This window comes from Hipposideros armiger, unplaced genomic scaffold (genome assembly GCF_001890085.2).
Source record: "Hipposideros armiger isolate ML-2016 unplaced genomic scaffold, ASM189008v1 scaffold_429, whole genome shotgun sequence".
NCBI lineage: Eukaryota > Metazoa > Chordata > Mammalia > Chiroptera > Hipposideridae > Hipposideros > Hipposideros armiger.
In genome coordinates this window covers 1097757-1115646 of record NW_017731779.1, presented here as the reverse complement: position 1 = coordinate 1115646, position 17890 = coordinate 1097757, and the positions used below count along the sequence as shown (strand labels likewise).

Here is a 17890-nt window from a genome sequence, read left to right as displayed (position 1 = left end):
ATATATATATATATATATATATATATATATATATATATATATATATGAAACCCCAGTCATGAGACTTGAATGAGGGAAAAGCAGAAATTGATTTCAGTGGGAGGGATAAAAAATTGTTAGAAAAGTCAGGTCGTGTGCTTTCTCAGCTGGTTTTGGGTGGGGTGAACGTGGACTAGACCAGGTACCTGCATGGGGCACTTTCCTTTGTTGGAAAGTGGGTTTGGGGAGGCTGTTCTCAGCTTCACACACATTATGTCATCACCGTCTTCTGTTTGTCCATGGATTGATATCAAATACTTTTGGAGAGAAATATTTTTCTTTTATTAACCACAGTCTTGGGCCAGGGAAAGTAAAGACTGAATAAAAATGCTTTTTGTCTGCTTGTTTCTCTATAATTTGTGTTATAGGATCAAGCTGAGGGCAAATGAAGAGCATTTTTCACCCAAATTATAACTCAATCTGAAAGTTTTTTGCTTTTGTATGTAGTTTCATCTTTGAACTTAATTTTCAGCTGGTGGAAGGAGTTAGAAACCTGAGCAATTCCGGCTCAATATCAGTGACAGAAGCAGGTACACATCCTCTCACAAAGAAAAACCAGAGGTCCCAGCTGTTGTTAATGGTCACTGAGTGGGAATCTTTGTGGGTCTTCTAGACATGATGAGCAAGGGTGCTCTGGATGCTTTAAATGATGTGTATGTGCCTCTGCTATTAGGTGTCCTGTGGCCTGAACCCACAAGATGCCAAGTGAAGAGCCTCCCTCCATCTACGGGTACCCCAAGAGAGGGCATGGCCACTCCTACATCACTGCTGGAGGGTAAGTTCAAACTTGGGCCCAGTGGGGTTGCCGTTTGCTGACATAACCTGACTCCGACTGCCATATGCGTGTCCATAATTCTCTCTAGTGTTCATTTCTGCAGAGGGTAAAAACCACGGCAATGAGGTGAGGAGATGCTGTGGTCCCACAAAGGGCTCACAAAAGTGCCACTGAAGTCCAACAAGCAAGGAAATATGAATGGTCAAAAAAAGTTGGATCCGGCCATTTTTGCCTGCATTCTTGGCTGTTAGGGCTTTGCTTTATGTTCCCAGGCTGAAATATCTCTGTCTGGGCGCAAGCTCCCTTTCCTTAAGCTGTGTTCTTGGGCCATCTCTTAAGTGATCTCTTAAGAGAACTTCTTGCAAACCTACTCTCCCATGGGGAAGAACTGTTGACAAATCTTTACTAGAGGGACAAGCAAGCCGTAGAACCGTTCCAAGGCACTGAGGAAGCACTTAGGTTGGGAGCATTTCCTCAGAAGACCATGTGGGATTCTCTAACATCCCTGCATGATCAACTGAGGCTGAGGGTGGGCAGATCTTCTGAAAAAAAATGTCCGAAGAGCAAAAGTATACTTTCTTCAGGGTACATTACAACTGTTATCAGATAGGATATTGTTTTGGCTTTTCCATGATGACTCAACAGGCTCTGTCGCAGTAAAACCTCAGTAGAGAGGAATTCTCTCAGTTGAGAGGGTAAAAGTCACCCATGGAGCTTGAAAAAAATGCAGTTTCCTATGCACTGCTACCTGAGAGGCTGATTCAGTAGGACTGGGGGTGGGGGCCCAGGCTCTGCACGGTAACATGCATCTCAGGTGACTCCACTGACAGAGGTATTTGGGTGACACTTGGAGGCTCCCAGGCCAGCTAGGTAGTGAGTTCTCCTGGTGTGTCTGGCATATCCTGGTGTTTTCCACTTTCAGTCAGTCATTCAGTGTGTGTGAGTGTAACGTGACTGTGTGTAAAGAGCCGGAACAGAGCCCTGTGTGTGTGAAGATATCCAAGGGAATAACCGCAGAGCTGGTGGGTAAACTCAGTGCTCAGGCATGCTGGGAATCTCATCAGCTGCCTTCAGTCATGAGAGCCCACTGAGTGCTCCTCGTGACAGCTTCTTTCAGCAAAGGGTGATACGACGGCAGGAAAAGCACTGGCCCTCGAGATGGGAGACCTGGGTCTGGCCCAAATTCTAGCACTCAGTTGCTGGGTATCTTGGGCCAGCCGCTTTGAAAGCTGGCTCTGCCACTTTACCTGTTTTGCAACCTTAGGCATTTTACCAGTCTAAAGTGCTGGGATGTCGGCTGTGAAATGAACATCATACCTACCTCAGAGGATTGTTATGAAGGTGGACTAAAAGCCTCTATGCAGGGGCTTGGCACAAACTGGTGTTCAGTGAATGGTACAGTGGCCGCTAAGCTGCTGGTGATGGGGATGAATTGCAGTAGGTTTCAAGGTCATGCTCTAGAAAGTGGGGAGACTGGCCTGCATAATTAGGTCAGCATTTGATCCAGTACCGTCATCTCACGTTTCTCTCTGTCCTCTTTGGAGATGGACAGGCTTCATGCCTCTGTGGCCCTGAGATGGAGGTGGTCCAGTAGGTGGTACTGGGCAAAGGTCTCTTCAGGAGAAGCCTGTTAGACCTTATTTTCACCTGCAGCTACTCAATCTCTTATAGTCACTCCGCTCTGCAGAGCCTTTCTTTAGCAAGTCACAGATAAAAGGCTTGGCACTTTCTACTTTGATGTTGCTCATGCTGTGAAGTGTAAAATCAGCCAGAGGTTAGTTAATTGACAATGTTATGCAGGAAGAGCAGAGCCCCAGGCCCTGGAAACAGTTGAGTAATGCTTCACACGGGCCACTGGCCACAGGGCCCAAAAGGCTGGCGTAGCCTCGGGGTTGCATCCTGCTGCTGAGGCTCAGAGCCGTCTCAGTGATGCTGCAGCTTCGCGCCAGGTTTGGCTAGACACTTCTCCCCAGGGCTGAGCCCCCTATGCTACTTTTTTTAGTAACCCATGCCCAGCCCACCGAGAGGTACTTATTAAATACCTACAGAGCGCTTGACTCCAAATGTCAGCAGGCCTCTGACTTGGCAGTCAGGCCTGCTGGAGAGGTCACATCTCTAATCTCTGCCTCCCAAGGGCTCTGCCCTCAGCTCCATTACCAGATGCCTCTTCCAGGTCACTCAGGTGAGACTAGAGTAAGTAGCAAGCACTGACCCATCTAGTCCGATCATTGGTGACCTGCACTGGATGCCTGGAGCAAATGGAAGCCTGATAGCAGCTTGTCTGGCTGAGCATAAACATGGGACTTGTGTCCTACTAGCTGGGCTGGACTCTGGCATCCCTATGTGATAGTTATCACCTCAGAGACCTCTCAATCCCATGAGACCCACTTCCATTCACACAGAATACGCCAGCTCTAAGACCTCAGGGGCTGCTTTCCAAGCTCTCGCCTTCACTTCATTACCTTCTCTCCATCCCAACCAAAACCTGCTCTGTGGAAAGCTGCGGATCCCCTCATCCTCCCTAGAGTGTCAATGACCTACAAGAGGTTAAAGTAACATTTTGCCACAAATCCCCTTATTTGTAAATAGTTATTTTTAAAGACGATATTAAATGGCTCATTCATTTTGCAGAGAGACTGGTATTATGGGGGAGAGGATGTGTATTTGTAATCAGCCATAACTCATTTATTTATTTTTTATTCATTTGTTTGGCCATCCATACAACTGTCCATTCATCCATCCATCCATTCATGGATCTTCAGGAAATACATCTTGAAACACCTAAGTGCCTGACCCTTTCTAGGCACTGAGGACACAAATTAAAAAACAAACAAGCCAAAAACTAAACAACTCCTCCGGGAGCTCTTTTTTCTATTTCTAGAAGAGGCAGGCAGGTGAGCACACTGCTGATTACCACCACAGGGCTGCCTGTGAGAGAAGGCAGGATGGGCTGCCATCATACTGGGGGGAAATGATGCTGAGTCTAGGAACATGAGTATGTTATTCAGGGCAGGAATGGAGAGGAGATGGGCAAGGAGTTGGGGGACACAAACACAACTGAGATAGACTCAAGTTCAAAGTCCAGCCTGTCTTGTGCTATCTCTGTATGACCATCAGCAAGGCACTTAACCTCTGCCTTTATTTCCTCATCTGTGAAATGGGGATGGTAAGTGGTGCCTACCTTACAGGGTTGCTGTGAGAATCAAATAAGCTAATAATGCGTGTGGAATGTCCAGCATTACACCCAGCTTGGAGTAGTTAAGTCAATGCTAATTTCCATTTCCTTCTTGATAGTTGGAGAAAATGATTCAAACCAGCCCTGGTGAAAAGATAATTCAGTCTCAGTAAATATATTGTCCACATAAGGGCCAGTTGCTGCTGCACCTCTTGCACCAGGCACTTGTGTACTTGTGCGCAGGCCAGTTAGCACGGCTCCTGTTGGCACATACCTGAGAGGCTCCTAGAGGAGGTGCTGTCCCTGGACATGAGTGTAGGAGGCCTGGGGGTGCCTGGTGTGGCATGGGGTGGGAAATGACTTGGGGGCCAGGAGCTGCTGCTCTGGGCGGGCAAAGCCCCATTGGAGAGAGAACATTTCATCACACTGTGAAACAAGGCTTCTGTACCAACATGGATTTGTCTACCTCTTGGCCAGGGCCATGGGGCTTGGCCTTCTGACGGTGATCCTGGGAGTTTTACTGCTCATCGGCTGCTGGTATTGTAGAAGACGAAGTGGATACAGAATCTTGAAGGTTGGTCAAGTTTCCACTGCTGGCATCCTTCCAGATCCAGGACCCCGTCTCCCCTTTTCTCTGAACTTCTGGGGAGTGGGGTAACACTCTCATGATCCCCTCTAGCTCTGGTTCCTGGTTCTGATGAGCCCTTCTCTACAGTGCACTTCTCGCAACTCCTTGGCTTCTACCCAGGCATGAACCCCACCAGGAACTTGGCCCCTCTTTGGTTCCACTCATAGCAAACCTGAGTGCCTGACTCTGTGTGTAGCGGAACAGGGATAGTTTGTGGGGTGCAGGGGAAGGGTTCATGGTCATGTTCTCTTGCTCAGCAAACAGCAGCATGCGAGGCGCTCCAGGTCCTATCAATCCTTCTGGGGATTCTCACTGTCTCCACTACTCTACTCAATGGCCCGTTTCTCTCTCTGTGCCTCTTCACTCCTTTTCTCTCAGGCTGCCTGGGAATTCCAGGTTCTTCTAATTTTGTTACACCAAGCAACCCAGCATACCTAGGACCCATCTAGCCACCAATGCAGTGAGGAAATCATGCACTCCTGAGCAGCACAAAGGACCAGGGTTTTTTTTGTTTGTTTCTTTTTTTTTGTTTTTGTTTTTAAAGATTTTTATTGGGGAATTGGGGAAGGGGAACAGTGCTGGGGAATCGGGCGAAGGGGAACAGACAAGTTGCTGTTGGTTTGTTCTACAGTCTAGTTGTGGAGGATGTTGCCTCGCTGGCCCAAGTTGGCACCATCATTGCGCTCTTCCCAGGCGAGGCAGATCAGTCACCGGCCTCTGGATGGCTGCTCACGGCAGCTGCTGGCCACTCACGCTGGCTGCTGGCTACATACGGTAGCCCATGGCAACCCACTGCAGCAGGGGACTGCAGCCTACACCGTCGCCGGCGACCCATGGCAGCCCAGCTCCAGGTCGAGCTGTTGTTCAGCATCTTAGCTGTAGAGGGCAGTGTCACTGGCCCTCATATGTGGGATCCAAACAGGGGCCCTCTGACGTCCCAAGCCAGCTCTTAACCAACGCGCCACTCGGCCGGCCCAAGGACCAGGTTTTTAACAGGCTCCATCTTCCTCTGATGGCCATTGTGGTTTTAATAGGATTTTCCCCTTCTTTACCTATATAAACAGGAAGCTAACAAATGACATAGTCCAGTCTTGGGGCAGCAGGATCTTCCACAAATGGGAAACTGAGTCTCTAAACTATAAAACCTACAGATTTCAGAAACCTCGCTTCAAAACCAGGTAGCACTTAAGAATCAATCCAAAGGCATTTCTCTCTCTCTCTCTCTCTCTCTCTCTCTCTCTCTCTCTCTCTCTCTCCTCTCCCTCCCTCCCTCCCTCCTGTCTTTCTTGTTTTTATAGATCTGAAAGCTACTAAGGTTGACATGTAATGGAAAAATAATCACCTTTACAAAAGATGTTGGAAAAGTCCCATTCCTCATTCAGCAAGTACTTCATTCAGAAGAAAATAAGAGGAATGTGAGAGCTGTAGCTTCAAATTCTTCTCCTGGCCAGGAAGCTTGGGCAGTACCATGTGTCCCTTTTCCTAATGTCCATCCTGCCAGAATGTCCCAAATATAAACCATAAAAGAGCTGCCACACCCACCGAGCAGCAGCCCTCCAGTGTGTTGACATTCAGTGGGAAGGAGAAGTCCTGAGTCTGAATAAAGAATCCAAACCAAGTACCACAGGAAAGCCTTGGGTTAGGAGCTTAGGGATGGGACACCTGCTCATATGACACTTCTCTGTGCTGGCTGTCCACAACAGGTTAGAGAGGGACTTTGCTGTTTGCCTCAGAACACCATTTGTACCTCTACCACGGGTTTATGACATTGCCTTGTCATTGGCTATTTGATTTTTGCCTCTTCACCCCTTCTCTCTCCCTCATTTATGAACTGGAACAGAGACTATTTCTTACTCATCTTTGTACCTCCAGTGTCCAGCACAGTGCCTGGCATACAGCTGTCACCCAATGGTATGCAATCAGGATTTGGCTTCACTGTCTGCCATCGACTTGCTTCATGACCTTAGATTTTAACCTGTCTGAGCCTCCTTTTCTCTGTTCTATACCTAGACATATGTGATATACAAGGTCTGACAGTTAAGTTCGTAAACTTGTTGCAACGATGTTGTTAACCGTTTTTGATATGAGAGAGATTATTCATTATGAATTTGTACCAACTGGACAAACAGTTAACCAAGTTTACTATTTGGAAGTGCTGAAAAGGCTGTGTGAACAAGTTAGATGACCTGAATTTTTCGTCAACAATTCATGGCTCTTGCATCAAAACAATGCCCCAGCTCAAACAGCACTGTCTATGAGGGAGTTTTTAGCCAGTAAACAAATAACTGTGTTGGAACACTCTCCCTAATCACCTGATCTGGCCCCCAATGACTTCTTCCTTTACCTGAAGATAAAGGACATATTGAAAAGAAGACACTTTGAAGGTGAGTGCAGTGATATTCAGCAATGAGATATGTAGCACTTTTTTTAGGATGAGTTCGTGACATTAATTGTCAGACCTCGTAATATGATATATATCAGCTTTTATTGAACAATTTTTCTATATAGTTTTTAATTTCATTCTATGTTTATATGTAAAAAACCACAATGATTTATTTTTTCAAGGAGTGAAAGTTCTTCAGACTCATTATGCTAGTACCAATTTCCTGCTGTCTCACAATTGCTGGCTTGATGCTACTAGACCAGCGGTTCTCAACCTTCCTAATGCCGCGACCCCTTAATACAGTTCCTCATGTTGTGGAGACCCCCAACAATAAAATTATTTTCGTTGCTACTCTATAACTGTAATTTTGCTACTGTTAATATCTTTTTGTTTTCCAATGGTCTTAGGCGCGACCCTTGTGAAAGGGTTGTTCGACCCCCAAAGGGGTCGCGACCCACAGCTTGAGAACCACTGTACTAGACGAAAAAACAATGATTTTTTTCCTTTCTGCTTCAACACTCTCATCTTAAACTCATTCAGTTTAAAAATAACCAAGAGCCTTAACCTCATGGGCTCAGATACTGTGAACATTTTACTTGGTAAGGTTCAAGTTCAACCTACCATGCCTCCATTTCTCTGGATCTAGAACAGTGATTTGCAGAGTTTCTGGAATTTTTATGAGATAGTACTGTGTTTTTATTCCCTGGTTCCCCTATTGTCTAAATAAATGCTGTCATTTATTTTTTAAATTAATATTAAAATCTTGTTTTGAGGCTTTCATATCTTCTGAAATGCCAGATTGGGGATCAGCAGTCTAAGAAATGTAGGCAAAATTATGTAAAATAGTGCATTAAGTACTGCATTTAATTACATAATTACCTCCCTGTCGCTCTTTGGTGATTCTATTTTCATTTTAAAACAGAACATAAATGACAATAAATGCAAGCTCCAGGGACCTGAGTTACTTTACCTTTATCAACCTTCATTAAGCTTTGAAATGTCTGCTTTCCCACTTTCACTGACCACAGAACAGTAGCAAGATTGGTTGGAATTAAGATCTCCTAAAATTTCTCCCTTGGCTAATAATTCCCCTTAGACCTGAAAAACATCTTTCGAAAGGAAAAACTGCTTTCTGCAGGAACCTCCGTTTTCTGTAGGAAAATGATTTGTAAGGCACTGGAAGTTGGTTTTTGTATTTACCAATTTTACTCATTCACTTGGAAATTTAGAACATAATACTTTTGATTCTTGGAGAAAATTTTTGAGGCCCCTGCTGACAGCTCAGTTCACACGCATGTCTCATGGTGTTCTGTTTCTCAGTGCATGGTCAGGGGCCCCTGAACTTGAATCACCTGGAGCTCTTGCTAAAATGGCAGATTCTGGGACTGGCTCTGGTGGTGAGACCCAAGAACCTGCATTTTAACATGCACACTGACCTTGAATGCAAATGCAGAGAGCTGGCAGTGAACTGGAGGAGTGGATCATGCTCCCATCCTATGGCAGGTGAGAGATTAAGAAAAAAAAAAAAAGAATAAAAGCGATAATTGAGTAAAGAGAAAGAAAACATTAAATACCTTTCCTGAGGTGTACTGCTGGAAGTTGGGGAGGGGAGCAGAACCGCCCGGTGTCCTCATGGCAAGATTAGGGTCCTTGCGGGTATATCCTTCCAGGAGGTAGGATCAATAATTATTTCAGGCCAGAGTCTAGGAAAACTACAGTTTGCAGACCGTGTAGGTATCAGCTCAATCCATGTCTCATTGCATCCAACTGATGTTCCAAACGCTTCTCCTCCCTGGGAAACCTGCCCTGATGCTCTGTTCGTCCTATCTGGTAGATAGACCTCAAACATGAGCCATGGTCTGCAGACAGGCCTGAAGAGCCGCTGATCACCCACACAGCCTCCCTGTCCCAGCCCCCCTCAGCCAGTGCCCCAGAGAGCATGCTGCTGAGGCCCCACTGGATGGATCTGGCTTACAGATATGTTTGGGCCTCTATTTTTAAAAACTGAATTAAGTGCCAACATTTAAAGTAATATTTTATGTTAAAAAAATTTCCATTTCTTGTTTCTTTTCTAAAAAAAAATCAAAGATCTGGGAAAAACTGGCAGCTATACAGTGGTTGTCCCTTTAGATGGGATGTATATACTCTCTCCTTTCCAATGGCCCCCACCCGATCATACTTGGTCCCTTGCATTATTACTTGCCTGGATCCTTTACGTGTCTGAGCATAGCTAAGTTGCCCCAGGTGCAGGCAATATGGAGGTGAGTTGTCTGTGGAGCTGTGGTTTTCTGTGTGGGCCTGACCAGCTGTATCACCTAGTCATTTGTTAGAAATGCCAACCTGTGGGCCTGATCCCAGACCTACTGTGTCAGTAAATCTGGGTGTGAGCCCAGCAATATGTTTAACAGGCCCTCCGGGTGCATGCTAAAGTTTGAAAACCACTGTTGTAGAGAATCGAATAATAATAAAAGCGACTAAAAGTCAGTCTTTTTATTATCATGATATGCCAGCCATTTAAACAATGTCAGTGATGAAATCCTCTACCTCACCAGGGTAGACCGATTCTGCAGTCTCCACTTTGGTTTATGTTTCTGTCTTGTACAAACCGTTGCCATTCTATTCTAGGGATGGAGAGTATCACCCTCTAAACCAGCGGTTCTCAACCTTCCTAATGCCGCGACCCCTTAATACAGTTCCTCATGTTGTGGTGACCCCCAACCATAAAATTATTTTCGTTGCTACTCTATAACTGTAATTTTGCTACTGTTATGAATCATAATGTAAGTATATTTTTGTTTTCCAATGTCTTAGGCGACCCCTGTGAAAAGGTCGTTCGACCCCCAAAGGGGTCTCGACCCACAGGTTGAGAACCGCTGCTCTAAACCTATTCAAAGCACTAAACTTTTACCTACCTTCCCCCCAATAACTCAGGGTACATAACTTAACCTTAGACTGACAGGTCATGATTGTTGCAACTTGACTTGGAAGCTCAGGGCTACAATCCCAGCATTTCTATCACGTCATGTGCATTCGTAGTGTTTAAGGTATTTTGCTGTTATTATGGGGAAGGCAGAAATTGACAGTGTGTCCCTGTCAAGTTGTCACATGCTTATCCTCACTTTGATACCAGCTCCTGTCTCACTAGCTCTGATCTACTCCACTTACAATCATTCTCTGAGGTTCACTTTTTGTATTCACTCTTTTCCCCTTCCCTTTAAAAATATGCATTGACTGATGGGAGTCAGGCACTGTACTAGGTCTTTAACCTTTAGCTAATTCCCACAACTCTGACAGGTAGGTGCTATTATCTTCATATTACAGATGCAAAAACGAATTCAGAGAGGACACACAGCAAGTAAGTGGCAGAACCAAGATTAAGACCCATTCTTAAAACTTCGGCTTCTTCCTCTTTTCTTTAATGGACTCAATTATTTCTTCTTACCCACTGACCTTCATGAATTCACATGTCAGGACAAAAGCCTTTATGCTGGTACTGAAAGTACTTTAATTGGAAGATGTCCACGTGTGGGGCTTGGTCACCCAGCCAGCAAACTGCCTTTTCAAGAAAACAATTGTGAACCTGTAGTAGGTTGAGATCCTGCATCTTGGTGTTTTCATGCATGGCTGCTTTTAATACAAATGAATCAATTATTTCCATTTAAAAAACAAAGAATGTGAATATATTTAATGTTACTAAATTGTATCCCTTAAATGGTTAAAATGGTAAATTTTATGTCATGTACATTTTACCATAATAAAAAAATAAATAATAACAAAGGTAAAAAACAAGGGAAAAATAGACATTTCCTTAAATTGTGACCTCTCTCACCCAGATTTTCCAGGGTCAATAATGAGAGCCCTACATGGAAAAACTCGGTTCAGGATACAATATCCTTTTGGCTTATGTTTTTAGTGTATTTGCCTATATCCTAAACATAGATTTATCTAAGAGAGAGAAAGAAAAGGACCTATTATTAATTGTATAGAGCTGTGCTGTCCAAGAGGGTAGCCACTAGCCATGTGTGTCTACTCAGCACTTGAAACATGGTAGTTTGAATTAAGGTGTCCTGTACTACATTACCAGATTTCAAAGACTGAGTATGAGTTCAATAATATAATTTATTGATGAGTTTTATATTGATTACATGTTGAAATGATAAAACTTTTGGTATGTGGGGTTAAATAAAATATATTATTAGGATTACTTTTACCTGTTTCTTTTTATTTTTTGAATGTGGCTACTAGAAATTTTACAGTCACATATGTGGGGCACTGTTTCTGTGGCATAGCGCTGGTGTAGGTGTTATCACAGTGTGTCACAGTGTATCACAGTGGTTGAGAGCATTGACTCTGGAACCAAATTACTGTGCTTGTTCTTAGCGCCACAACTTATTGTGTGACATTGGGCAAGTGACTTAACCTCCTGTGCCTCAGTTTCCCAACATGTAATATGAAAACAATGAAAATACTCCTAGGATTATTGTGAGCATTAAGTGAAGGCCTGCCCCATTTGTGCTCTGTTGATAGCGCGATGGCCTTTAGACACAGCTACAAGGATTTATCTATGTGGTAAAGAAGCAATATATATTAGTGTGTGTAAACAGGGTTCAGGGATTCATTAGTTAGGGCTTGGGGCCTCTACTGACAAGGATAATCCAGGTATAGATACATTTTTGAGATTTTGGGAAGCCCCTTATCCCTGTTTTTCTCTACTCTTCCTCCCAACAATATTTCAACATATTGTGAAATTTAACAATGATTATCTCATTGAGTGGAAATTAGATGTGGATATTTAAGTTTCAGTCCAGAGCAAAAGTATAAATATGATGCTGTTTTGACTTAATCACTTGCCCAGAAACATACGCACTGTTGCCAAGCCCATACTCTTCCTTTCTTTCTCATTCTCACAGGTTCCCAACGCTCCACCCGCCTATGAGAAACTCTCTGCAGAACTGTCACCACCACCTTATTTGCCGTGAGAACCAGCAAGGCCCCTGAAAGATGCTGAAATAATTTCCCTCACACTTTTGCTTAAATTTAATATGGACATTTAATGTTCTGCCTCAGAATGCTGTAGAAACAGTGTACATCATCTCTAATAATAAACTTAGTTTTAAATTCTCAGTAGGGCAACTAGCAATACTAATTGAGGAAATGATGAACAATATTAAATTGGAAAAACTTTGTCAATAAACATTGTAAGGCATTATGCTATCTGTGCCAGCAGTAATGTTATTATAATAAACCCACGGTGTTATTTTCTGAGGGATAGGATTCAAATGTGTGTCTGGGACCATTTAATTTCTTTTTAGTTGAAATTTGGCTAATGACTAACAACTACTATCCTGATAGTTGAAGAAGAAACCTCTTGACCAAACTGAACTCTAAGAGAATTGTGATAGGTGAGTTTGTGCTATGGAATATTCACAAAGGATACCTTTCCAGGTTTCAGACCAAGAACTGACTGACCTACCAAATTATTGGGTCGTCGGGAAAGTCATGATGCATTTTTGCATTGAAAAACATAGAAAAATACATCATGACTTTCCCGACGACCCAATATATGGTCAGATTCATCTAATCAGGAAAGGGTCAACAGTGTCCCTTTGTGGTCTAAAATTCCATGATTCTACAATAATATACTGCAGAGATCCTGTATCTTAATACATATAATGCAGTCCTAATGACATTTCATTTCAGGGCTCAATGCTATCTAATTAATCATAAGAATTTTTTGTTAAACAAGAAGGTGGTGTCCAAATTTAAATAAGTAAAAGCTACTGTAATTTGACTGATGTCTTGCCTTAAATGTCCCAATGACAATGTAGTTCCTTTGGGCTCCCAAATCCCTCTCAAAAGAACATATAGAAGAAATGATGAACAATCAGAGATTCTGAAATAGTATCATTATTTGCATAGTGACATTAAAATCTATTTTGTTGACATCTACATACATATCGCCTATACTACTATTTATCTCATATTTTCTTTCAATCAGCTCAAACATTTTTTTTGGCTTAAATTTACATCACTACCCTAAATAGGAAATCAGTATCATTTTCCATAAGTAGAGGACGACTATAAAAATGAAGATAATGAAAGCAAATTATTTTTATTAAAACCTAGGAAGATACTGATGAATGCAGATGGCTGTCAACTTGAGACTACTCTCTTTATTAAAGGGAGATTAGCAAGAGTCAGAGAAAAGCTTTTAATATAATTAAAAGGCTTGCAAGAGAACGAAATGACTTTCTCACTATGTGACTCAGTGTTATCTAATGCTGAGTCAGTAAACCACCTAAAATCATCTTGTTATTGGAAATGCCAGTGTAGCATAACTGCATCATTTTCTACAAAAGACAAGATTGCACTGCAGAGAAAAAACACTGAATAAAGAGACTTATTACACACATTGAAAAAAGTGTCATTCAACAAAATACTAAAATACCCCCTGCCCTTTCTGATTCTGTCCAGTCTTATCACTAAAAATTAGCGTGTCCCTGCCATTTCAAACAATTACATGAATTCTAAACAAAGTAAACTCCATCAGGCATTTGGCCAGCTCTTCTCATTCCAAGGCTAGTCTGAGCTTTAATCCTCCACATTTATAGAATAACCTGTCGCGTGCGCGCTGGACTCCTCGAAGATCCCCAGACCATCATTCGCTGAGAGTTCTCTCCTTTCCCTCTGGACATAGGAGTCCTCCACTGCAGCCTGTCCCACCATAAGGCCCTGCCACACTCGTGGGCCGGGAATGGGTAATGGCGTGGCACTGCTTTGATCTCCTAGGTTTCCTGCAGGATCAGGTCAGGACTAGAGTGGTCAGAACTCACGGCTGGTCTCCTCTGGCTGCAAACATTGTTTTCTACTTGCCCAAATGCACTGGACAAATAATATCACTTTCTATTTTTGCAGTGAGCAGAGCCAAGTAAGAGAGCTCTGTTTTATAAAACCTGGTCTTCCTTCCTCTTCCTGCTCCCCACCAGCCCTCAGACGTTGTCTGAAGCTTAATTCAAAGCCACGTCTCTATGGATTTCCCTAGGAGACTGATATGGATGCTCTCATTGTTTTTAAAGTAAAGAGCAGGCATATTTTAAAGATGGAAAAAGAGCTAGCCTAAAGATTCTCTGCCTGGGTTAAAGTTCAGTGAGGAGATTCTAGACTGATTACACAAACCAGTGAAGCCCTCAAGTCACCTCCAGTGGAGACTAGTCCTTTGAAGGGACAAACACTGGGTTTGGCAGCACTTATACATATCTGGACAGGCCCACTCATCACTTGAGAATATTGCAGAACTTTTCCAAACAGAAAAGAAATAAGCAAGCCCCTGCACTTATATTTCATGGCTTGACTTTCAGGACTGGGACAGTCATTCTAAAACACATCAAAATCCCTCCATCTCAAGTGACTGATGACAAAACATCTTAAAAGCATCTTAGAAGAATGCAGAACAACTTCAGAGGGAAATCCTGGGTAGTTTGGATGAAAACACTCATTTTTAAGAAAGCCTAAAACTCCTATCCCAAGAAGCTGTGGGATGGAAGTGTGGAAAATGAAGGAACAGAAAAAAATGCTTGACCACTTGAAAACATGAATGAAAGAAGGCTCTAAATGAAAAAGGGAACCCGTTAAAAAAAATCTCTGAAACTGTGGGCCAGCCGAGTGGCTCAATTGGTTAAGAGTTGGCTTAAGAGCGCAAGCTCTAAGCAACAGAGCTGCCGTTCAAATCCCACATGGGCCAGTGATGCTGCACCTGAGCTGAGTTGTCACTGAGCTGCCAACAGGTGGCAGGAAGGCTCAGCTGGTGAAACAAGATTGCCTGTTCAATGGTGGGCTATGCCCACCCACAACTAAGACTGAACTCACTACCTTGAGCAAAGCTGCCGCCGGGATGGCTCAGTGGATCGAGCGTGCACTCTTAACAACAAGGCTGCCGGGTTTGACTCCCACACAGGATGGTGGCTATGCCCATTCGCAACTAAGATTGAAAACAGCACCTTGAGCTTAGAGGCCACGAGCTGCCCACAGGAAGCCAGATGGTGACTGATGCCCTCCACAATGAAGATTGAAGAACAACAACTTGGCTGGTCCCCCTCCTCAATTCCCCAACGCTGTTCCCCTCCCCCAAACCCTCAATTAAAAAAAAATCTCTGAAACTGTACTAAAGGTAAGTCTGCCTGCTTTCTTCAGAAAAGACTGCATGAATGACGGCAACTTGAAATCAGACAAAGAGAAAATAAAATTGAGAACCCCTTTACTATTAATCAGAAGTCAATTTGAAGAAATATATTGATCCTGTTAAGTGTTTCCTTAAAGATGCTTGAAGGAGAAAAACAAGGACTATTTAAAAAGTTAAGTGAAGAAGATTAAATGAACAAATCACTTACAGTTGAAATGAACGGTCTCCAAATTGAACAAACATCTGAAAACAGTTTGAAAGTGAGATTCAAAAGTTTAGCTACAACTTCGGCTACTGGCTGAACTACGTCAAGAGCATGTAATGCAAATTTGCAGAAAATCAATTGCAGAATTTACTGCTTAGGAATCTAGAAGAAACTTCTAAGTGTATGAAAATATTAGCCATATGCCTCACAAGTATGACTCCTACCCCAAGATGGCCTTGAGAAAAAGCTGGAAACTCTTTTTGATAAGGCGGATTGTCTCCCATGAGAAAAAAAAAATGCAAGGAAGTTGGTTGGCAGCCGCCTAGCTGAGAGAAAGCTCCTGGAGCCAAAAAAAGAAAATAATCACAACAGACAAAAATTGGCTGAAGAAGTTTAAATGCCAGCTTTTCCCTGGGCAGAGGCTGGGGAGTACCAGGGCGCTCCCTGAATCATCAGGACCCTCAGGAAGGAGGAGGGTTAAGCTGTGAGGGGTCAGGAATCTGGGTCACCTGCAAGTTTGATTCAGGTTTATATAGCAGCAACTCCTAAATATCCATAGCAGCACGTGTTTTCTCTTAAAAAATAATTTAGATCAATTTTTTTTCCTGTTTACTGGTTTTACTTATTTGATGCTACACTTGCTCGAATTGAAGTTTGATGAGATTATTCCTAAAACAGCGCTGTATCTAGATGGTTTTATTAAATTCTTATGGAGATTAGACCATTTCATCAGACTTTCTAGAATTAGATCCATATTATATTTAGATAGAACTAAACAGCCACTATTATAAAAGCCATAAATGAATTTTTGTATCAGGGAGACATTTAAATCAATAAAGACCATTTGTATATGCTATAAACTATTAGAAGAAATCTGTAAAAACTTAAAAAATATGAAACAAGAACTCCACCAAAACCCAAACTGCATAAAACACCACTCCCAACTAAACCTATTAGTATTTTTATTAGTTTAGCATTAAATTAATAGATTTAGGGGAGATTAGCACTGCTTATAACATTCTTTGCTGTTTAAACGTTTCTAAATTTTATGCAGTCAAAACTTTCCCTTAAAAAAAAAACCCTTTCTCTATCCTCTCAATCTGAACACAGGCAGGCATACCTCATGGATATTGCGGGTTCAGGTCCAGACCATTACAATAAAGAGAGTACTAATCTTTTTGCTGGTGGAAGGCATGGCCTCCAATTTGTAAGAAAATGAAACATCTGTGAAGCATGATAAAACGTTAAGCTTGTAGGTTTTTTTTTTTCTCTCTCTCTCTCTACTTCTCCCATTACTGCCAGATAACAGGTCTTCACACCATCTACTAACTTCCTAATGGCCTCCCAACAGCAGTTACTATTTATTATGTGGCAGGCATTGGACCAAGCATTTTACATAAATTATCTCATCTAATCCTCACAGCAATCCTGCAAAGTAATTATCTTCATTTTACATGTAAATGTTACAACCCATGCTTCAAAAGCTTCAGTAGCTCCCCAATTACTTTTAGAATAATTTTAGTCCTCTATCACCCAACCCAGCCTATTTTTTAAATCATTGGTGCACTTGACCCATATTCCACTTAAACTCAATTGCTCTAGTCCCTATATGCTCTTTCCTTTTTTTTTTTAATGATAAAACTGACACATACCGTTGTGTTTGTTTTAGGCTTAAGACATGATTTAACATATGTATACTAGTATATTGTGAAATCATTACCACAGTTAAGATCCACTGCCAGTTAGTTTTCTTGTGATGAGAACTTTTAAGGTTTACTGTTAACAGCTTTCAAATATACAATACAATGTTAACTTCCTTGTGCTTTTTCTAAGATGGAGTCTTTGTAGGCCCAGTTCTAAACATACTTTCAGTTCCAGCACAAATGCCACCTCTTATCTGAAACCTTCCTTGGCATCTCCCTGCTAAACTCATAAAGAGTTCTTTATTCCTGACATTTAAACTTGTTATATTCTTGTGTGTGTGTGGCGGGGGAGGGGGTGGGAGAGTGTTGAGGACAGGGATGGGACTTCACTCGTCAATGTTGTTCCTACAACATACTCTGTATTATATTGTTCTTAATGTGTAGAATGAATTTATACCTCTTTGAACTTGAATTCATGTTGATAATTATGCTTTGAATTTGATATTTTAAGAATATTAAAGATTATACACATAAAAATACACATACTTTTGATTCTCCAGCACTTCTTCATATATTGCTTTTAACTACAGAAGTTTCTCACATTTGGATTTTGTCTTCAAGCAAACTAAGAACCTGAACTTTGCCATGTCCTGCACCTTTCTTGCTTATTAAGAAAGCATCAAGCACCACCCTGTGCATAGTAAATGCTTGTCTAATAAATTAGTAAAAATATTTGGGGCAGATGACAGCATTATAGTGACAATGAGGCTTCAGGCTTAGGTGATGTTAAAACTTCTAGAATGACTTACGGTAAATTATATATCATCTCTATGTTATAGTACAGTGTAATTTTGGACAATCTC

General features: G+C 42.2%; 2 protein-coding genes across 6 annotated transcripts in view; one reads left to right on the top strand and one right to left on the bottom strand.

Annotated features, from left to right (window-relative positions):
* The window catches only part of MLANA (melan-A), a 19441-nt gene extending 7232 nt beyond the window's left edge, over positions 1–12209 (top strand). Inside the window, exons 2-5 of one of the 2 annotated variants that reach the window (XM_019664740.1) lie at positions 713–814; positions 4467–4563; positions 10472–10585; positions 11911–12209. In XM_019664740.1, the coding sequence (XP_019520285.1) occupies positions 738–814; positions 4467–4563; positions 10472–10585; positions 11911–11979 (357 nt within the window). In that variant the 5' untranslated portion in view covers positions 713–737 and the 3' untranslated portion in view covers positions 11980–12209. The remainder of the gene's footprint in view (positions 1–712; positions 815–4466; positions 4564–10471; positions 10586–11910) is intronic. The other variant, XM_019664739.1, reaches the window with a different exon arrangement.
* The window catches only part of BRD10 (bromodomain containing 10), a 109567-nt gene continuing 97200 nt past the window's right edge, over positions 5524–17890 (bottom strand). The window contains exons 9-11 of one of the 4 annotated variants that reach the window (XR_002126475.1): positions 8437–8494; positions 5960–6111; positions 5524–5669 (exon numbers count right to left, since the gene is read on the bottom strand). Coding sequence is in view for 3 of the 4 variants with exons in the window: in XM_019664736.1 (XP_019520281.1) it covers positions 8349–8494 (146 nt within the window). In the remaining variant the exon portion in view is untranslated. Of the gene's footprint in view, positions 5670–5897; positions 6112–7437; positions 8495–17890 lie in introns of those variants that run through there. The other 3 variants (XM_019664738.1, XM_019664737.1, XM_019664736.1) reach the window with 3 other exon arrangements.